The sequence below is a fragment of the Glycine max genome, chromosome 14 (assembly GCF_000004515.6).
Source record: "Glycine max cultivar Williams 82 chromosome 14, Glycine_max_v4.0, whole genome shotgun sequence".
NCBI classification, from domain to species: Eukaryota; Viridiplantae; Streptophyta; class Magnoliopsida; order Fabales; family Fabaceae; genus Glycine; species Glycine max.
The window spans coordinates 47935277-47958742 of NC_038250.2; the positions used below are offsets into that span (position 1 = coordinate 47935277).

The window sequence follows — 23466 nt, forward strand, 5'->3', positions numbered from 1 at the left end:
AAATTTAAAATTATACAAGTCAACCCGATCCTTCAACTGTATTAAAGATGTCTAATTTCATTGCATGATTTGGCAAAGAGAACATTACTAAAACGATTTTTTTAATAATAAGACGAATTAATAAAGTGGGAAGAAAACGTAGGCTTTCTCTTCAGCATCACAATCATAGGAACAAGAAGTGCCAGTTAAATCTTATTAGTTGGATACTTGAATTAAGGCACGGTTGGAGGAAAAAAAATATCTGACCCCCCCATAATTGAACATATCCATAACATGCCTTTCATTTTCCAAGATTGAAGCACACAATAAACACGCCCAAGTGATTCAGCTTTCCTTTTATACCAAAGGACAAATATATTCCTCATTGTGATGAGTCTTTGTAGTTGGTCTGTCTCCATCAAAACAATGCTGAAAGATAGGACCTTAATGTATATCAAATACCTTCGTATTTGCAACATCTAGCATAACAAACTACTGTCTAACTACGAATAAAGTGAATACACAAGTCTTAAGTCGTGCAGCATAATAAGATGTCGTATAGTCTCCCTATACATGACTAAAGGTGGCATGAACACCAAAAAATAGTAAAAAAATAAACCTACATACAGCTCTATCCTATATTTTTTTTTGTTCTTTTTTATGTTTGGTCTCCAAATTCAGTTTGTAGCTAGCGCCTAATTTGTAATGATTATATTGGTCACTTGTTTGGAATATCAGATGAATAAGCAGAAAAGTTTGCACAACACAACATTCTTCCATCACCAGTGTATAGCAAAGAAAATATTCACAAATTGGCAAACCAGGTCTCTTCTTACCACTGTGGAGTTCCACTAATATAAAATAAAGCATTCAAATTCATTCAAAATATCTTTTGTTCTTTTACATAAATTATGATTTTGCTGCTTCATTGAAAAACAGCTCTATATGGTCATCCCATGGCATACTTCTGGGTCCAGCTGCGGGCCGTAGCCTCATACTTGGCCCTGTCAGTCTTGTACATGTGTGCAATCTCTGGTACGAGTGGATCATCAGGGTTGGGATCCGTCAACAATGAGCAAATTGACAAAAGGACCTAAAAACAGTAGAATTAGTTTTCAGTCTTGAATAACCAAAACTTCATTGGTATATAATCAGCCGATGGAGACATGAAAACTATTGTTCAAGTCAACATATCAGAAGTTTAAGAGTTTGAATACACAGTTCATCAACTTATAGACGATTTTTTACACATCTGAAGTTAGGAGTATCCTAAATAGACGAAATCTGAAGTTAGGAGTATCCTAAATAGTAAATAGACGATTTTTTACATATTAAATAACCCCTGTTCATCAACTTATAACACTCTCCCCAACGGCACAACAAGCTTTGTAATGTTTAATTTTAGCAGTCTCAAGTGATTACCCAGCACAACATGTACTATTTCAGTACTCCCACATGCATTAATTTAGTTTATAGCAGACAATATCACATGGTCATTCAGAAAATCCATCTAGCTACAATCAGCAAGTTGAAAACAACCACGATCCTTATGCAAAACTAAAATATAAAGCTGGACAAGCAAACCAAAATCAAACCTTGGAAATGGTTAGGGCTGGGCTCCATTGCTCCTTGAGAATGTCAAGACATATACTGCCATTGCTGTTGATGTTTGGGTGGAACACCTTAGTCCGAAAAGCAACCTGCAGTTTTTAGGCATATTAAAGTCATCACTTCTAAAAAAGGCTATCTTTAGCTCAGTTTCTTTTTAGCTTACTTTAAAGGTCAAATAAGATCTTTAAAAATAAAGTACAAGCTGTTTGACAGTTTTAGCTTCTTTTAGCTTGAAAGAGATAACTTGAGAGATAGCAAAGAGGAGAGAGAGCAGGGAGGGAAATGTTGATGATGGATGGAATATCTGGCTTGTGGGTGGCAGGTTAGAGGCTGCGGGATTCTGCTGGTAGGGAGATGGTCCTTTTTTTCCTCATTTTTTATTTTTTGATATATGTTTTTATTCTATTCTAACCTGAACCCACCCAATAGACATCAGGTTGACTAGCCAAAAAAAGGATACCGAATCCAACCCAACCTGGTTTTGTTTGATTGAATTTGGTTTGGAGTTCAGAACACCTCAAACCCTGCCCAATTGTACCCCTAACTTTACATTTTCAAGTATTGAATTCCTATTCTACTTGAATATTTCATAAAAAATAGAAGTATTAGTGTACATCTCTTTCCACATAAAAACCACTTTAAAATGGTCTGGTTATTTTAGATGCAGTTTCATTTGGTTTTAGGTGTTGCCCAGTACTCCAGTTCATTAGGTTTCTCTGCACACTGTTATTTGAGGGGAAGGAAGACAGATATAGTAGCAGAATCTTTTAGAGAGAATTTAGAGATTGAAAAACTCATAATTTAGTAGACATAGTTCATAGGTTCAGCATATCATCCATATATTATAGCCTCTTGTTAGACTTGGTGCCAGTGGCGACTAGAGATTATTCCCTAGGATTATAATAAGTGATACAACATCCTAGACACCAATGTTGATGAACATTAAATGCATTTTAGCATGTGATAGATGAACCTTGCACGGCAGTAAATATTGTGGTTCCATATAATTACAAAAATAAAAATCTATCCAAAGTTTTTTTAATCTTATTTTCATATATGTCAACTTATACGTGTACACTTTCCCAATCAAACTTACATATGTGTCATCTGTTTCTATTCTTTCTAACATTAGAAATAAGAATGTTTTTTTACTTGACAAAAATTTATCTTGCATGAAAATTTTTACAATGATAATCCCTAAGCATCCATTTAGTAGGCACAAAATGGATAGATTATATATGGAAGGATAGAAAAGAGTAATTTTTTGCTTTCTTCCACAATGTGAAACATGTGAGACCCATGACTAATTGTGTTGTGTTCTGTCCATTAGGAGAGAGAAGATGGAAAGGGGATCATATATATTTGAAAACTAATTACCCTTATTTTTACACTTTTTTCTTTCCTTCAACTTTCCATATAACCAAATAAGAGAAAGAAAACTTTTAACTTTCATTCTCATTTTCTCTTGTCAAACAACCAGAAAATATATCCTTTCTCTTCTTATTATCTCCTTCCTTTTTCTTCCCTAAAACAAAGCAAAATCGTTTGCCATCCTGATATTGTATAGTTGGGAGCATCCTTTAATTTTTTTAAAAAAACATGTAATCATAAAAGCTAGGTAGATGAAACAGATAAATGCTTCAAGTGTTGCTAGTGATCCACAGGTGTCTCAAGCTTAAAAGAAAATTTGACTACAAAGTTATAAAACCAGCAAAGTTTTGGTACTAAAGACTAGGCAGTAAGGTGACAAGAGCATAACCAAAGTGTAATAGAGATCTGAATGTGATGGATGGACACACAGGACAAGATCAGGAATGAATGAATTACAGGGTAGGTTAAACAGAAGGAATATGATGGTATGGCTGTGTGAGGTAAAGTGTAAAGAGGAGTAAAAAAATCCCAATAATTAGAAACATTGGAAGAGGAAGACCAAGAAAAACACAAGTAAAACTGTTAAAAAGGACTAAGAGATCAAAATGACCTTATTGAAGATTTAGTTTTTGAAAGGACACAATGACATTTGATCAAGGAAGACAGCCCAACCGCCTAGTGGGAAAAAGACTTTTTTTCTTGTATTAGTTTGTATTTCAGATTGAAATAATAAACAGCATCAAATATGATGAAGAATATATACAAGAGAGGATAACATTCTTTAAAAGAAACCACAGATCAAAGGAAATAAAATATACCCATAGAAAACTACAAAACAAACACCTCAGAAGGAAGAACAGGAACCGCCATAATTGCCCCAAATCCTCATAGGAAATTCCATACACATAACCCCCCCCCCCCCCCCCAAAAATACCACAACCACTTTCAAAATTGTTAAGAGTTAGAATAAAAGGGTTTTAGAATGTACACAGGCTTGGTCCATGTGCTTGTATATACTTAGCCTAATAATGATAGGATACACTACAGCTACCCTCATATTATTACAAGGTTAAGTATATACAACTATACAAGCACATGAGCCAAGCCTGTATTCTAAAGGACTCTTTAGAAATATAACAACAAGAGGGATCCTCCATGGCACAAACTGGAACCAGTCAAGGGCACACTCAGTGAACTGTTTGCATTAGTGCAAACCAGGTTAAAAACAAGTCAACATGGCAAGTAATTGGAGCAGTCAGTGCAGAGGTTGTCAAGGTTCTATCTCAAACAAATCTCCACTACCATTGAAATCAAGGAGGCTGAACTTCATATGGTTAACAGTTGGGACAGAATGTGCAAAGGTTGTCAAGAATCTAGCTCCAACAAACCTCCACAACCATGGAAGGTTGATGAACATCAAGTTCTTAAACAAGTGAATCTTTGGAACAAGAAGCACTTAAAAAAGAATTGACCTCTGAAGATACAACTTTAAGAAAATGTTTAGAAGATGAATACCTAACAATACATGCAGCTAATGAGAGTAAAAGAATAGGATAGAGTACCTTTGGTGGCTTGAAGGGATAGTCAGGAGGAAAATGAATTGAAACTAGGAAAACACCACCTGCATATGGGCTATCAGCAGGTCCCATGATTGTGGCTTGCCAGTGAAACATGTCCTCAGCCACAGGGCCTAAAGTAAACAACAAAGTATTCAAAAGTTATTGAAAATATAGAGAGGGGACACTGAAGCTAACACCAAACAACCAACCAAGAAGTTACAATTCAGAACAGACAAAATAACTTAAGGAATACATATGTATACTTAATAAAAATAGTTGGAAGCAAAACATCAAATAAGATTCACCTCCTCTAATGTGAGAAGTTCACATTAAATGATAACCATTAATTAAAAATTCAATGGAGTTAACAATTTCATAATTTATTACACAAGAGCATATATTTATCACAATCTCAGCAGTTAATTACCTCTACATTTTTGTCTAATAATGAACCCCTCACTTTAAAGGAGTTATTTTCAACAAATCTATCAAGGATGCATAATTAATGATACCCCAAGCACTTTGCATAAATGATAATCGACCAAAATAATAAATGGTAAGAACACTTAGCATCTTATTACCCACCTAAGCACGTTACACCTTTATTTCATTTTCATTTTCTGAATCAGCTATCAATCTAGAATCTAAAATCTAATGGGGGGAACCTCACAAACAACATACTTAAAATACCAAGGAAAACAGATAATTAAAACAAAACAAAAATTGCATAGGCACAAAACTCATCCACAAAAAGAAGAAAACGGAGCACCAAGATGTGGTTTTTATCCTTCGAAATTTATTTAAAGGTAGAAACAAAAACTCCTTCAATTCTTGTTTTTCATACACCCAACAAAAGAAGAAAAAAAGAGAAAGGGATCGAGAAGCTCACCTGCACTGCATGAGGTAGGAGGATCCTTCTGCAAATCCTTGAGCTCCTTCAAGATGCGTTTAGAAGCCATACCTAAGGTTCAAAGAAGAAAAAAAAAACAAAATAACTGAGAAATAAAACGCAGAAAATAGAGTCCAAAAAATAAACCTTTTCATAACAATAAAGGTTATAAGCGACAGATCGCTATACCCAGAAACCGATTAACAAAATAAAACCTAAAAAATCTGAAATTGAAAAATTGATTGAAGGGTCACCAATCGGAACGGTAAAAGGGAGAGAGAGAGAGAGAGAGAAACAGACCTGGATCAGAACAGAAGATGAAGACCAAAGGGACTTAGATTTTTTTAGAGAATGAAAGTGCGAAAGAAAGAGAAAGAAAAAGGGTTGAAGAAGAAGGAGAAGGCAAAGGAAGAACGAGATTCTAGAAAGTTCACAGAGAATTGTGATTGGTCATTGGATGATAGCGTGAGATCAACGTCCTAACGTTTTTCTTTTTATTATTATTATTATTATTATTGAATTGGATCAACGTTGACACAGTAAAAATATATGTTGTCACAATTCACAAATATGTACCAGGAAGGACACCATGAAGTGCCTTATTTGATTTAGATGATAAAAATTAGTAGTAAGTTAATAAAATTGTTCGATTGTTTTTTATGAAATTAATTTTAAATCATTAAACATGATTAAAAATTATTTGAATGGATTAAGATTGTATATTTAAATTAAAAATTTTATTATTTTAAAAATTGAGTAGATGTTTTTATTAAAACCAGGGTCTATAAATCTTTTAAATAATAAATAAAAACAAAAAATAGAAGTTATATATAATTAATAAAAAAATGACAGAATAAACTAATTTACAATATACAAGTAAGGAAAAGTTACTGTAGGTTAAAAAAATTAAAAATTTAAAAAGTGGTTTAAAGATAAAATTATTTAATAAAATGTAGACATAAAATGAGAATTATTCGTTTTATTATTAGTATAGATTAAATAGTGTGAAAATTGATTGTATAATTTCAAAAGCAATAGTAACGAAATAAAAAAAAAGGCTCAAGAAGAAATGTTTATGTTTTTAAGTTTTAAGAATTTATCTAAATTTTTTTTTAACAATTCATAAAAATAACTTAATTATTATTATAATAAAAAGTGAATAATTAATAAATCATTAATTCAACTAATACTAGATTTAATCTCTTTACACATTGTTAATTGAAAAGAAGTATATTAACTAATTATAGATTCAGCTTCTTTAAAATAAACAATTCCCTTTACTATCAAGGTATCAGAGAACGCATTTTCACCATTTAACGGAACTCTGAGTTATATACACATCACGTTTCAAAAGGATCACTTTTTAATCAGTTCTATTATTCAAGATGAGTTTTTCTAGTCTCAATTTGGTTTCTCGTAAAGATATTTTTTAATGGATAAAAAGTGACCTTTAATATCCTACACAAGCTTAAATTAATTGACACTTTTTTTTTTCATTTTTCTTCCACAAAATACAATATGAGGGTTTGAATAAATAATCATCTTTTGATTCTCTTCCTGTAATAAACAGCTTACACTTCTATTACTTTTTCAGATGCCTTTCTGATAACACTGATCAACACTTTCATACGTAAAAGCAACTCTATGGAACAAACCCTGTAACCACATGAAGCAACGCAGAAGGATCCAATGATTCTAATCTAAGTTAGCCCGAAGTTAAGTTCTCGCAAGCTTAAAAAAAACTGAATTATTAGTAGTTCTTTTTTATCAATAAATATTAATTGTTAATATTATTATTGGATTATCAACAGTTGGAAATTGAACTTTGTCCAGTTCAAATTTCATTGCTCCAATTTGCCCCCCACGTTTTTTGTTTCAATAATAAAGCTAAAATACATAAATAAGCATATAGAATCCTTCAGTGTACTAGTTAAAACAAGAGCATATACATTTAACTTTTTGGGGTGTATGTGAAATATGACAAATTTTAGGCCTGCTTGACCATGTCATGCAATTTTAGGCCACAGCTACCATCAAAGAATTTTAATATCTCACGTTATTATCCTATTCATCAGATGGATATGCCTTTTAAAGCATATTAATTAAAGTATCATCACCAGACTGGCATCGAAAGATTAATAAACAGAAGAGAGGGTATTGTTTATCATATCATTACCCAGTCAAGGCATGATCAGGTGATTCAGAAATACACATTGCTAAGTGCTAACACCACCAGCAGAACAACAACTAATTTTTAATAAACAATTATAACTATATTTTAACCTCTAAATTACATCCTTAATGTTGGATATCGATCGTTTCTTGGAAATGAGATGTCCTTCAATTTTCTTGTCACAAGAATTTTAAACTGCTAAAAGAATATCTAAACCGGATATATATTGAGAGTGCATGAATTATTGTAAATCTTCTTTCGATTTCAGATAAAAAAAGCCCGTATATATGCAAAAAAAAAAAAAAGTGAGGTATAGAGATTAATGACACATTCCCTTAACCAAAGGTGTAACTGTTACTGTAGATTCATCTGCAGGTTAACAAATTCAATTAATTAATCTGGGTAGCCAAGATGCACATATCAGCTAAAATAACTGAAATTAATTATGTGAGTACCTTGAAAAGCAGATAACTGGACGTACTGACTGAATGAACCAACTATACATGCAAGCAAGCCCTACAACTTCCAACAACTGGAGAAACTGTGGCATAATAATGAACCAAGAAATAACAGCATTTGAAAAAGTTGGCTTAATTTGGGTTTGAAATATTTGCATGATGCATATTTGATACACACCAGGGGATAGAATCAATTAGACCCTGAGGTTAACCATAGAGCCACTAAGGCACCACCCCCATATAAGACAATAGAATTAGCCAATGTCATGTGTATCAAACTCTAAAAGGCAAAAAAAGAGAACCAAAACCAGGTCACTTTATTTCTTAAAAATACATCAGTAATGCAATGCAAACACGCACAGACCCCAAAAGTTACACTCAACTGTCTTTAATTGCATAAGTGGGAAAAAAAAAAGCAGTCATTGAAATCTTTGTATAACAAAATGTGAAAATGACATTATATAATCTACTAACCTTCCAAGAATATGGTGATTGTGGCTTTTCTGATTGGTTAATATATTATTATTAGAACACTCAAAGGTCACATGATCATGCATTACAGATAAGGTCGTCATATGCTTTTGCCAAATGCATTCTTGATCGATCTCCTCTTAGCCGCGGGCCACCACTGCTGACTGCACTCATTTATTTAATATTTTAATTTGTTTCTATTCACTTAGTGCTAACATTATTAAAATTGATATAAAGCAATCACAGGTTGCAGGGTTCCTGTTTATTGATGCACTATGCACTTGGAACTTTAATTTTAAATGTAATGCTGATAATTAGTAAAGGCAATGACAATGAGGAACAACCTAGCTACAACTTGATCTTTCTGATTAGTCTTGCTCAACTAGGCCAACATGCAATTCTAGCTAACGGCATATAAATCATTTTAGTTCTCAATTAACAGACAACACCAGTGCTGGAAATTTGTACACAAACATGTAATAAATAAAATTAGGCTATGTTTACACTAGTAATACCTAGAAAATAAACAAAAAAATGAGAGAAAACACAAGGTAGGTTCCTGCTGACAAATGGTAAAGTTTTTAATAAGACCTGTGATTGGGATAGTCATACCCACAAATTTTTGTTTTAGGATACCCACAATTCTTAACATTTTGGTCAAAAAGTGTTAAATTATGAAGGCCAAATAGGAAAGAGTATGAATGGATTAATGTTTATTTTTGGGAAGTGTTTCTTTTTAGACAACATGGCACTATTTGATACACTTGTGAATTAAGAAAAAAATTGGGTCTCTAAAACTTAAGAAACACAAACCGAGGTAAATTAATAAAAATTAAGAATAACACACTTGTGACTTTTGAGAGATAACTTAATAACAAATCAAATAGGAAGAAGAGTATTGATACATAGACACTCATATCATAAACAATATTTGATACTTTTTCTTTTTCTCTATCTCTAACAAATCATATCTACACTTTTTTGTTCACTTTTAAGGTTTCTAATAACATAGAATCCAAAGATTTTTATCCTATGAAGAATAAGGGAGGCAACCAAAAAAAAACACTACAACTAAAAAAATGATTTGAAGCTAAGACGGTAAGCAAGTCACTGTTGACCAATACATACCCCAACACAGTTGGACTTGAAGGAGAGTATCGGAAAATATGCAAGTTAGGCATTGAAACTAATAGAGAAAATTAGAGTAAATATAAGTTGAAAGTTAGTCTAACTTAATTTGTTTGAACAACATGACACCTCCCTAGCTAAAAAAAGCTAACTTATCTAACCACACTCTCTTATTCGGTGGCTCCACAACTTAACAAAATTAATTTAGTATCAAAGTCCATATTCTTATAAAACGCTCCTCCTAATCATGCTCTAATAACTCGTCTTGTCTTGAATTCAAACCTACTATTCTTCTTCCTCACAATAACAATACCCAATATTAATATTCAAGCTCTCCAAAACTCAATATCAAAACTCCTAATCCACCCTTTGCTTTGCTGTGGAAACTCACTGGTTTCGCTTCAAGCATAGTTGGATTCATCTGTTATGCCCTGAGCTCCTCATTCCATCACTTGTTCGGACACTGGACCACACCGAAGATCGTCGCATACGGAGTCGTATCCTCATTTTCATCCATCTTCATGCTCTTCGTTAAAAGATGCTGTTGGGGATAACATGCGAGGAATGTCATGTTGAAAGCACACGTAGGTTTTGTGGTCTTAACACTTAACTCACTATGGTCTTTTCTGGAAGACCGTAGTGAAAATGAAGGAAAACATGACAATGGGCACGGAAAAATGATGAACCTTACTTCTAGTGCGGCATTTGCCTTGATGGCAATGAGCTTGTCGAAGCTCCAACTTGGGTTCGAAGTTGGTGTGTCTAACTTCTTGTTTGGGTGCTTCTTGGTCACGTTGATGAAGATGAGCTTCAAGTTGGCTCCACTTGCAGCATTCTTCTGCTACTTGCTTCTTAACGTTCGTTCCATTTCTGATTTTCTGCTTGAAATGCGTACACAACATGCAGATGATGATACAGTTGAGGCTAATTTTCTGCCCCTTGAAGCAATTTCTGATGTCTTAGAAGATGAGGCAGGTTTTCAAGGCCTTGAACCATATTCTGATGTCCTGGGATTCAGATCCTCTGCCATACCTTTTCAAACTGCATGGGATCTTGCCTAATTAGCATGTGTTTGAATGAGCATTTAACAAAATTAATTTTGAAGTGATCTGATTTATGTTTCATTGAGTCAGTGGTACAAAATAAATTCTAACAGAAAATCTACTTAAAGTTATATCAATCTTGACCAACCAATCCCTCAACATCAAACGGAACCAATTATAAGAGCATGAACCAATTCCTCAACAAGAGCATATACAATTACCGTTTGGGGGATGTATATGAAATTTATGTGAAAAATATGGAACGTGACAAATTTTTGTGAAAAATTATCAATCTACAAACCAATAGTAGGCTGATTACCTACTTGACCATGTCGTGCAATTTTAGGCCATCCATGACTATCAACAAAGAATTTTAATCTCACGTTATCCATATACATCAGATGCCTTTTAAAGCATACATTAACGTATCATCACATTGTCATTGAAAGATCAATAGACAGAAGAGGGTATAATTTATCACATCATTACCCAGCCATGCCTGATCTGGTGATTCAGAAATGCACATTGCTAAGTGCTAACACAACCAGCAGCACAATAATTAAAGGGGATAGATTGTTCTTGAATGAAGATCATCAATTGAATTACAACGTTAATACAGAAGAATTAATGAAAATAAACCTTCCCAAGGAATAAAATAACAGAAGTAATTCCATCTGTGAGAATTGTTTCATGCACTCTTATATACCACTGAATGTTGCTAACTGAAAAAAAAAAAAGGTTCAAGAAATCAATTTGCTTGGAACACAAGAAAAAGGCAAGTGTTAATTATGGAGTTTGAGCAGTTGATTCCTCCTTGGATCTATTCTCTTCCGAAGATGGCCGGTTTTCCGAGTCGGATAGCCGGATCTCTTCAATCATTCTCACTACTTCCTCCATGCTAGGCCTCATATCTGGAACCTTTGCCACACAGGCCATGGCAATTTGCAACATTTGCACCATTTCCTCTTCAATGTTTTGGTATCTCATTAGCTCCACATCAAAAACCTCAGCCGTCCACTCCTCCCTAACAACAGATTGGACCCACCTAGGGAGATCAACCATATCATCACGCCCCGGAGATTGTTGTGGTGCTTTCCCAGTCAGCATTTCCAGAAGGAGGACACCAAAACTGTACACGTCTGACTTGTGAGTGTGCTTACGCGTTTCAATCACTTCAGGAGCACGATATCCTGCAGCTCTAGAAGGGGTGGAAGGAACATTCATAAGCGGGGTCAGGCCAAAGTCAGAAATGCAGCCATCATTATCTTGGTTGAGGAGGACATTCGAGGATTTAACATTTCCGTGCGCAAATTTTGGACCTCCAACAGAATGTATGTGAGCAATTCCTCTGGCAATTCCTACAGAGATTTTTATTCTGGAGTTCCAATCTAATGGAGTTCTACCACTTGCCCTGTTACCTATCATCAAATTCAGATCTGATTTAGGTGAAAGTGAAAGTGATCTAGCTGACTCAAGCACATATAAACCCATACGAAAGTAAATTACATAAACAGTAGGAATGAGATTATCCTGAAGGACTTCAAACATGAGAGTAATCCCAACATGTGATAACAAATTCCATTTCTTTCTTATATGATCATATTTTACTGCTTTCACTGCAGTAACAAGAAATCCATTGTAAGGATGCAATGCAGATAACAAATTATACATGATGATTATGACAGACTACATTGCGCAGTTTCAGTTGCAGGCAACACAATGATTGGAACAAAGACCCAAGTGGGTTAGGAAGAGGCTCTATGTAGGAGACTTTTATCTCTGGGAATGGAAGTGTATTGCTATATTATGTACTATTTTTGTGTTCAGTATTGTATTTTATTACTCTATCAATTGGTGTCTAATGTCTATCACTCAACTAGTGGTTAATGATGCATGTACCAATTTTAGTATGATGACTAAATTTAGTCAAAACTTGATACATTTTACTCATAAGGTCAGTCATCTCCTGAAAACAGATAATTTCAAATGGAGAGTCCCAATGCAATGAAGAGAGCATAAATTTAATTTAATTTAATCTTAAATATAACAGATCAAAAGTATATTTACATAATATGTATAGCTTGTAGTGTACATCCTCCAATGTCTAACCATAAGCTAACTAATCATTATATATTATAATCAACTGCTTCTCAAAATAATTTTCAAAGCAAGGAATTGGTAAAAGAGTAATTAGTGTTCTTTATATATCACTTAAATAGTCCAAAGTAGTTTCATGCATCATATTGCTTTATGATCATCATTATTTATTTCTTGGTACATTTTTTCCAGTTATTTCATTGAGATACCAGTGTTAATTATATTGCATTACTGCTTTTTTGCAGATGGGTGATATTGATAGGAGAAGAGACTTTTCTATCCAATAACTAGGAGATACAGTATCAACATTTCTTAATGAAGCAATGGGTCATTTTATTTCAACTTTGCATTTTCACAGTATGTTAAAATTCATTGGAGATGTCAGACATTGATGCCCCCATTATTATTTTTTTGTTACACTTATTTAACAATAGTATACCCTGCCTTAATCAAATATCATCATGTTCAACAAAATACAGAATAATTGATGTATACATAAAAGATCACGCAAAACATGAATAATCTCAAATACAGAATAACAGACAACTAAAACAAGTTGTAAAGCCTTAACTGAAACTAGGAGAAAAAGAAATGCATACCATGCAAGAGGGTAGATAGATTGCCACTTGGGATGTAGTCATAAACCAAGAGCTTCTCGTCCTTAGAATAATAATAAGCACGAAGGGGCACAACATTTGGGTGATGTCCAACCCTTCCCACAATCTCCATCTGCTGTTCAAATTCCCTTTTGCCTACCACGGCTTCTTTCAACCTTTTCACTACAACTGTTGTCGACTCCTCCAATATAGCCTTATATGCAGTACCATAACTACCCTTTCCAAGAACTTCAGCTGAAGCTCTCAGCAAATCCTCAAGGTCAAAATTATAAGAACTTCCCTCAAAGAAAACCAACTTGTTTTTCTCAGGTTCTTGCACCCCACTTCCAAACTCTTCTTTCGGCTTCTCACTTCTCCCACCACTAGGACCCTTGCCTTTAGTTGCTCTGGGGCTTCCATCATCTTTTTTCTTGAAACAGCAAAGAACAATGATGAGAGCTACTAAAAGCAATAGCACACCCCCACCAACCGCAATTGCAATGATAGCTGCCTTACTCAGTTTACTTTTGGAGCTATGTCTTGCAGGAGTTGATGGTGGGGCAGGAGTAGACGATGGAGGAGGTGTAGAGGGGACTACGGGGCATGACTTTAGAGGTAACCCACATAGAGAGTTACCCTCAAAGGAAGAATTTGGAAAAATTTGAAGAGCAGCAGGGATAGAACCATTCAAATGGTTGTAGCTTAAATTCAAGCGCCTGAGCTTCGTTACATTGAGATTTGGTATCAGTCCAGATAGGGAGTTGTTCTGGAGGTTCAACTTGATTAGTTGTGTTAAGTTTTGTAATGTCTTTGGAATAGCACCAGTGAAGGAATTGTATGACAAATCAAGTACATTGAGGCGGGTCGACAATGAGGTAGGTATGTTGCCAGAAAGGTTATTATGCTGAAGGTAGAGATACTGTAGAGAAGGAAGAGAGGTAATATCAGCAGGAAGACTTCCACTGAGTAAGTTGGCGCGGAGGCTGATATTTCTGAGTGAGTCAATCTTGCCAGCAGGAAGACTTCCACTGAGCCAACTAGTCCAATTCCCGGGAGCCGCACAGAAACAACACGAGTGTCATTGGCAGGGATGGTGCCAACTAGTCCAATTCCCGGGAGCCGCACAGAAACAACACGAGTGTCATTTAGATTGCAAGTGATGCCTACCCAAGATGAACAGATTGGGGTAGCTGGGTTCCACTTAAGGTTACGGCGATGAGGGACAGCAGCAGCAAAATCAAGAAGAGCTTGCTTGTCAGAACTTAAGTCAGCAATGACCAGGGGACAAAGAATAACAATGATGAAAAGGAAACGATGCGCTTGCAAGGAGTAGAACTTCATGGAGATTTTTTTGGCTGTATGGTATAAGATATTGACACTTGAATTCAAAGTAACCTCTGTCATCCTTCATATTTTCCTGGATTAGCACCATGACCACAAATCAAAGTGAGAATACAGTAGCATGACGAAGCAAGCTCTAAGCACTATATAAATTGCAACAGCAACATTTCTAAAAGTATTTGTAGAATAATCCTAGTTAATTCTAGAAGAAACATCTGATCAACCAAGATACATATTGGCAGTTGCAAGCACTGAATAAATTTTGCAATCTCTTTTTTCTTACTGTAAGATTTTCATTACCATCAGACATATAATGGAGGAATAAAATTTTTGTGGTTAAAAAAAACTTAACATTCAGAAACATATTTAATATTTAAAAAATGCCTCGTGTAGCTTCAACTTTGCAGAGTGACAATTACTGACAACAGAACAACAGTAACCTGATGAAAATATGCCTCTTGGAGCATGTTATCTACATTTACATCAATCAAAATCCTTATTTAGAGAAACTAAGAGGATATGTGACAAAATAAAAATAAAAGAATATTACATGAAGTTGAATGAAAACAATTGTATCATTTTCAGTTTTCAACAAGTGGAAAAATATATCAAATGACAACTATACCAACAGGGAGAATATTCAGGTTACAGTTGAAACAAACTATGCCCATACCTAAATCATGGCTGCAGATCAATTAGAAAGAGAAATAAGGAGTAAAGAAGACGACTGTCAAAAGTTTATGCTAAGACAGCTTGGTCAGGAAGGGGAAGGAAAATGTTTGGTCCATCAAATGACCAATTCCTCTTTAATAATCCGGCAAAAGTTATTAGTCAATTGGCTGAAACATTAACCATTTTTGAGACACAAAAGCTTTTCTATAAAAGGTCCAAGTACAAAGCCAAGAAGATGAACCGCAGAAGAAAAAGAGTCCTAAGATTTTAGCTGAAGAGGAAAGCAATAGAACTCAAAACAACATTAACTGTCAAATTAAGTCGTTGGAGTAGGTAGTTTAGCTTTCTTGTGACTTTATGACCTGAACTAACATTTCTGCAGTTAATTCTTATAAACACATTTTCTTGCCAACCAGAAACCAATGTAAGCTTCCTTCCTGGCCCTTTTTTCCTACACGAAATAGTAACTACCAGAATTTCTACATTGAAAAGAATGAATGAGCTAAGAACCCAAATTTTGTTCACATACCACATTTAATGTATTAGGAAGGAAATTAAAAGACCACTACCGCCAGACAAAGTTGTTCAACAACTAAATTTTCCTCAAAACAACAACTAAAAACATCTTTCATAAAATAAAAAACAAAACCCCACAATTGTTCCAATCATTAAGAAGCAGCACTTTACATCAAGAGGAAAAACACCAAACACTAGCACCAGAAAGAAACCCCAAAGTCCCTTTTGAAACCAAACCCACAATGTGGAACCCATTTGGGAGTTTTAAACCCAGAAGCAAGCATTCATGAAAACCACTGAAACAAAACACCCCAGATCTGCAAGCTAAGTTACTAGCACAAGTTGGCTTACAGGAGCAAGTAAAGGTAAGATTTTTCAATGAGTAATCACCTGAAGGGAAGCAAAGAGGAAGCACAAGGATTCATGGAACAGCACAGAGCTTAAAAAACAGGCCAAGATACATTCACAGTGAAGAAGCTAAGCAAGTTGCTGCCTTGTACTATGCTTCAGATTCTCAAGTACTTAACAAAGCATGGCGAATCTGAATCTGTGTAGTGTTAGATTGGAGCATGCAAGCTCAACAGCCCAGAGAATTTGCATGAAATTGAAGGGCATTTTGGGGTTGAGGTTACAGTAGCAGCTACAAGAAGTGAAGATACATGCTTCATTAAGGAGTTCAAAATTGAAGTAAGAAAGGATCAAGATTCAGGAAAGTGAGCTCTTTTTCTTTTCTTTTTTTTGTCAAAGTTGGAGATAAATATAATTATAAAAAAGCGAAGAGCCAAAGAGGAAACAAAAAGGTAGCAAAGGATTAAAGAATGGAGTGGACAGCAGAGCAATGCATAATAGACAGTGACCTCTTTTCTTGCTTCTTGACTTAAACCAGAGAGAGAGTAAAAAGTCAGAGAAGTGAGCTAACAAGGCACACGTACTACTAGGACCATGATACTGTGTGATAACTCTCCTTAAACGGCCAAGATCAAAAGTACTCTAAAAAAACAGCATGTGCACATGATAGGAGAAAGAAAGTAATTTGGTTTAAATATACTTGAGATTCTCATAAATGACCATATTTATTTTGTAACTTAATATAAAATTTTGTGGTTGATATATCAAAGTTTTAAGTTTTTAAGTCATAATATGGCATTATTTCAACCGTCAATTTCTAATTTATATTTGTTATTGAGATGGTCACATCATATAACAAAGATTCAAGTGTTAATATATTAAAGGATTTGATGTAACAAAAAAATTATTATTGATTTAAACAAAAATCATTAATTTATTAAAGACTTTATTTAAGCAAAATAATTTTATGATCTTCTGTCACTCTCCATGTTTTGTTTATTAATTTATTATTGAGATGGTATCACACAGAAAATGATTATGTATATTATTGTACAAAATATTGTTACTTTAATACAACTCTTTTTCATTGTTACAAAAATCCCTTTTTAAATTAACCATTTTGGGTTGTAATAATATCTTATAAGAAAAAATATGTTTTCAATTTTAAATGAATTGAAATAAGAAAAAATTTGAAAATTGTTTCTCACTAATTATTAAGATAAATAAAGAAATGAAGAAAAATTATGTATAAAATCATTATACTCTCATAATAAATGTTTCATACCATGAGTTTCAAATTAAAAAACAATATTAGAAAAAAGTACACATTCTTTTATTTTCACTCTTAAATTTCTCCTTGTAACATGTTTTTTTTTTCATAATAAACTTCATGCTTAAAATGTATCGCTCTCTCCTATAATTTAATTAGCATCATCCAAATAATTAATTTTATGCATTTCTCTCCTGACTCTCATCTCTATTCCTGATCTCAAGCCTCAACCCATCTATATATAGTGTTAATTCCTTTAGAGTGGTGGGTCATAAATATTAAAAAATAAAATAGGATCTATTAGGAAAAGTTCAACTTTGCTTTCTTTTTCTCCTTCTTCCTCTTCCTTTCCATTGTAAGTATTGGTTCCCTTCATTCCTTAGTCTTGTTTGAATGGTAATTAAACTAAGGCCGGTAGATGTCTTTATTAGAACCCTGGAAATTGTCGATACCTCACATGCATGGAGTGCCATCACATTTAATTGAATTATCCATTCACTACACTGCATGTCATTTTCATTAACGCATTAATTCCTTTTTTTTTTTACTTTTATAGTACGTATAATTTCTTCTCATTTTATGCTAGTTTGCTAAACTGGGCATAAGTTTTTTGTTCTTAGTATTTTTCTACACTTTAATCTCTTAGTCTGGTAATTAATAAAAAAAGCACTTTTTATATGAAACAAATTTACATTGCATGCTTATTGCAAATTAAGTGATAAATTAAAAGAGAACCTATAAAACAAATTGTAAATTTATAATAACAAAAAAAAAATTACGCTTCTTTTTCCTAAAATATTACACAATCTTCTCCTTTTTTTTATAATTATATATCTCTCTTCTGAAATAAGATTAATTCATATGAAAATATAGTCCCATTTTAATGTGAATGAATCCATTAAGGCATGATTGAGAATTGGGTTTGGAAACAGAACGAGGGAAGGACAAATATTTTATTTTTAAATTAAAAGAGTTGTATAATATTTTTAATTTTTTTATAAAAGATTAAAAGTTAAAACATTAAGTCTACACACACTAACCAATCATTTTATTTTTATCTTAAAAGATTATTAAATTAGAGAATATTTATTAAAAATGAAAATTTCGTCCTTCCCTTTCAAAACCCAACTTCCAAACTTACCAGGTCCATCCTTTTTGACAAATTTACATCATCATTCAAGAATTTTACAAACCGCTTATTTTTCTAATTTAAAAATTATGTGACACTTTTTGTATGATACAGTGAAATAGTTTCTACATGATTATATGATTATAAAGCCGTTAATTAAGATTAGATTAAGTTTGCATCTCCGTCAAACTCTTTGAATTAGTGATTGGCTATTCAAAGAAAACCACCACGTGGTATTTATTTCTTCATTAATTTGTCGTAATGGAAAACTGATAAAAAAAAAAAAAGAAGTCAAATGTTGTCTCTCCATTGAAATTTAAACTGCGCATAAAATATAGTCAAAGTTGGTCCCTATATTTCAAGAAAATCAATGGAATATAATGGAAAATCCTTAAATGCCTTAAAATTTTGTTTAGTTCTTTGTTTGCCTTTACTCGTAGCCTCCGCTTGGTAGGAGAAAAATAGATGGAGGGGAGAAAAAATAGAGTAGAAATCGTGTGAATCTTACATTTTTAATTATTTTTTTAATATGATATTAATGTAAAATATTAATTAATTTTACGGATAATTAACTTTTGTCTTTATCAAAAAACTTGATCAATTATTTTTAATGAGATATTTTCTTTTATTCATATTTTTTTTTAGCTAGAAGACTAATAAATTTTTTTAAGAAAATTGAATTTAAAACTACTCAAACCTCACACAAGACTTATTGTATTTCTTAATGTTGTTTGATTGTGAGGATATAAAAAAAATTAAATTAAAATAGAAGTATGAGATGGGAGACCCAAATAAAATGCACATTATTTCTTCTCAATTTTTCTCTCTCTCTCTCCTCAACCAAATACAATATACATTATACATTTTACTTTAATTTAAATATCTTAATTTCTCTTTATTTTTATTATCTCTATTTTATCTTTTCTACCAATTAATAAAACACTAGTACACATGATATTCTTAAAAGAGTAGTATTACTAAATGGGTAATGTTTATCCAAATAATTTGATTTTATTAAATAAAAATTAGGCTTTATATTTTTTAGTCTTTCAAATCCAGGGGTGTATTTTTTTAGTCTCAAATTAAAATTTACCTTTTTATAGTCTCTCAATTTTTATTTTTTTTAAATATTTAGTCCTTCCTTACTGATTTTTTGACGATTTGGATTTGGATGCACTTATGACAATTTTTATCGAAAAAGAGACTTAAAAAAAAGTATTTCATGAAATTGGGGTACTAAAAAGGTAAATTTGAATTTGGAAAATTAAAAAAGGGAAACCTTAAATTTAAGGGAAAAAAAATATTTAAACATAAAAATATACTATTTTTTATGTGTATAATAATTATATTGTAATTTAAATCTATAACCGGCATTCCTTAATATAAATGAGGTTTAAGTCACTATTGTCATTAATATTGCAAATTAAAATAAAATACAAATGGCAATAGAAACACTTATTATTTTAATTAATTAGTAATAATCACTGTTAACGTATATTAATATCCATTGGTAGAAAAAAAAAATCAAATGCATGAATATCTACAAAAAGTTATTTAGATAAATCAGCTTCAATTTCAATGTGGTGAACTTGTATAAATGATGTTAAGATTTTTATTATTATCATTATTACAATTTGTGTGGATGTAATAAACTCAATTTCAATTAGTTTATGTTTGATTCAACCTATTTTAGAAAATTAATTATTATTTTTGTCAATTTCTTAATAGAATTTTTGAAAAATAAATGGTACTTTTTCTAAAAAGTATATTTAAGTATGAAATGGAAGATTTAATGCAAAAATGTTTTTTTATGCAATAATCATTAATGGTTCTGTCCCCAACTGAGCACGTAGACTATAATACATACAGAGATGAGAACGATATTGGTTACTCTTTAAATAAAATAAAATAAAATAAAAACTTTAACTCATCCTTAGCTAGCATTGGATTCAAGCCTTGATTCCAGAGAAAACAAAGTCAACATATTATTTTAGTAAAATCAGTTAGCATCTCCAAATAAATCCATTTTAATTTTGTCGCATAATTTGTTTGTTTGTTGGATATAAAGACAGAATGACAGACGATAAAATCAGAGCTTGAAACTCAGTCATGCATATAAATCATAGAGGACAAAATAATCCCTCCTTTTTATTTTAGTTTGATTTCTTAATTTAAAAAAATCACTTTAATCTTTTAAAGTGTTTTTATCGATGTAATCTTTTCATTAGTTTTTATACCAACAATATTAATTTTAACTCACATAACTAACATTCAATTAGTGCAACAATTTTCAGAATTTGCGATATCTCATCAAATTGATCAAATAATTAATATGATAAATTAACAGCAAGACCAAATTAATCTAAGAGACGAATTAAAACATTTTAAAGGAATAAAACGATGAAACTGAAAAAAAAAAATCACTAAATAATAAATATGTATTTTAGCATATCTTGTATGTATGTAACCTCGTGATATTAACAAAAGACAATGTTATATTTACCTTTATATGGGAGTTGGTGGTGCTACGTAAGTCAAGCACAAGCTTCATCATGACGATATGACAGGTGACAGATGAGAAGAGAGAGAGATCAAAACAAACAAATCTACATTCAACTACTCTCATTGTTTTATTTTGCCAACCACTTCGACCTATTTTTTGGATCTAGATCTTCATATGTTTATTTATGACCACGAAAATCAACTATAAACTTCTACGACTAATAATAATTGAGAAATGGATAAAGTGATAAATAAAACAATGCACAAATGGGGACACAAAAACTCGAATTAGGTACAGAAGAAAAGAAAAAAAAAAGTTGAATTAACCAACTACTAGATATTATCGCAATGAATAATGATATATATATATATATATATATATATATATATATATATATATATATATATATATATATATATATATATATATATATATACACATATATATTCACAGAGAAAAAAAAATTTAAACATACAAGAATATATGTGTGTATGTATATATATTGATTTAAATGACTATATATTTTCAGATGTTATCTTATACATATTTACTTATATATTTTTGTATAGAAACACATATTTCTTCTATTCTACATATATTTAATGCTATTCCTAACACTCTATAGTGATCTTTGAAACAATCAATTGAACACATCAAAGGAGGTATCAATTATCAAACGGAAAAATAATGATGATAGAAGATGCATGCAAGTAGCAACAAAGAATTTGTGCTATCTTTTGTTTAAAATTTTAGCGAAGTCCGCAGCGGAACTACATGGTCAATAAAATAGAAACCTTATTGAGTTTCAAGCTCCAACTCTTCTCTTTATGCCCAAACCCCTCTTTAAGCCAAAATGGTGTGAGAATTTTTAAAAATCTTTCTCACCCTATAACAAAAACAGGAAATATCCATGTGTGAAAAACAATAAATTAAAGCATAAGTTTGATATAACAAAAAAGACGTTAAACATTTCATAAATTTTATTGAGTAATAACATAATTAATCCTTAAAAAAACGTTATCGAAATTGGATTGCCACGTAGCTTATGTATCATTGCATCAATTTAATTATGTCAATATTTGGTCTTCTAATCTACCAGCCTAAATCTTGGAAATGTGAGTGGGGGTATATGTCTGGATGCTTTTTCTTACTGTTCTACATCTTATAGGATGCGATGATGATGAATTTCAAATGCTAAAGATTAGAGGTGATTAGTTTCATAAAAAAAATCAAATTCAATTTGGTTTTGAATTGTTTGAATTGGTTTGATTTTATATCTAAATATTTAAATTGATTTAGAACCGATTCAAAAAACTTATTTAAAAAAATTGATTATGAACTCAATTAGTTTTTAATCAATTTTGAATTAGTTTTTTAACTAATTTTTCAACTATTTTTTTCAAATAAAAAATACTTAAATAAAAAAGAGTTTGATTAATCGAACTAATTTTATAAATGTAATTTAGTTCAGATCTTGTAAAATAGTGTAATCATATCTTTTTGAACGATCCAAAATAAATTAATTCAAGTTAGGTATGATGTTTATTTTTATTTATATTAGCTTTTAAGGATTTTTTTTAAATATTTCAAATGTTAAATTACTCAATTTTAAAATATTTTAATTAATTTTCTGATTTTTTTTTCAACTGAATCCTTAAATTTATATTTATTCTTTAATTAGGTCCTTTCATTTAACAGTACAACGCACAATATAAAAAAAATTAAACTAAAAGTGTAATTAAAATAATTGATCTTAAAATTAAAACATTTTTTTTTACTATGCACATAAAATACATTAATGTGACAGAAATTGGGGTTTAAAGGACCACAACATATCTTAAACGGAAATTGTAAACATTTTTAAAAATGAACTCAGATTGTATAAGAATGACAAAGATAACTACTTTATGCATGCATTCTAAATATAGATCAGGTGTAGAAAATTATATTTTTGTTTAAGATGAAATTTGTCCCAAACGTGTTTGATTCATTTTTTCCTTAAAAAAAGAATATTCAAAATAAATTGAGCTAAATTATCTTTGTTGATGTTATGTTCTAGTGTTAATTCTTCTTATATTTTATAATAATATTAAATATTTTTTTTGTTAACATCAATCTTGAAGATGATTTTAAACAATTAAAAATGTACTTTTTACATATATTTATGTTGTTTTAATATAAAACAATGCACAATTGGGTCTTTTCACATAATTGAAAATCCTTTTAAAATTAAAATATTTTTTCTTTACTATGTACATGAAACACATTGATTTGGTAGAAATTGGGATTCAAAGGACCACAACATGTTTTAA

The 23466-nt window shown here is 31.7% G+C and overlaps 3 protein-coding genes across 3 annotated transcripts; 1 reads left to right on the top strand and 2 right to left on the bottom strand.

The window, feature by feature from the left end:
- Positions 1–707: 707 nt before the first annotated feature.
- Positions 708–5768, bottom strand: LOC100499741 (uncharacterized). Its single transcript, NM_001248455.2, is given in 5 exon segments — positions 708–1072; positions 1575–1679; positions 4524–4651; positions 5410–5481; positions 5710–5768. Coding segments are annotated over 4 exon segments (447 nt in total). The 5' UTR covers positions 5480–5481; positions 5710–5768; the 3' UTR covers positions 708–928.
- Positions 5769–9824: 4056 nt separating this feature from the next.
- LOC121173401 (uncharacterized) lies at positions 9825–10763 on the top strand. The gene has a single exon (XM_041008852.1). It carries the CDS (start codon positions 10209–10211, stop codon positions 10698–10700), a length of 492 nt encoding a protein of 163 aa, XP_040864786.1. The 5' UTR covers positions 9825–10208; the 3' UTR covers positions 10701–10763.
- A 492-nt stretch (positions 10764–11255) lies between these two features.
- LOC100776232 (probable inactive receptor kinase At5g58300) lies at positions 11256–16802 on the bottom strand. Its single transcript, XM_014767145.3, has 4 exons — positions 16295–16802; positions 14444–14792; positions 13379–14381; positions 11256–12100 (listed from the first exon to the last, which is right to left on the bottom strand). The coding sequence occupies exons 2-4, from the start codon at positions 14777–14779 to the stop codon at positions 11469–11471; spliced, it is 1971 nt and encodes a 656-aa protein (XP_014622631.1). The 5' UTR covers positions 14780–14792; positions 16295–16802; the 3' UTR covers positions 11256–11468.
- Positions 16803–23466: the final 6664 nt, after the last annotated feature.

Coding starts and splice junctions, on each gene's coding strand:
- LOC100776232 (XM_014767145.3), bottom strand. CDS start 14,779: ATGACAGAGGTTACTTTGAATTCAAGTGTCAATATCTTATACCATACA. Junction 14,382..14,443: donor CTGCCAATGACACTCGTGTT/GTTTCTGTGCGG, acceptor CCTGCTGGCAAG/ATTGACTCACTCAGAAATAT. Junction 12,101..13,378: donor TCTATCTACCCTCTTGCATG/GTATGCATTTCT, acceptor ATTTGATGATAG/GTAACAGGGCAAGTGGTAGA.
- LOC121173401 (XM_041008852.1), top strand. CDS start 10,209: ATGTTGAAAGCACACGTAGGTTTTGTGGTCTTAACACTTAACTCACTA.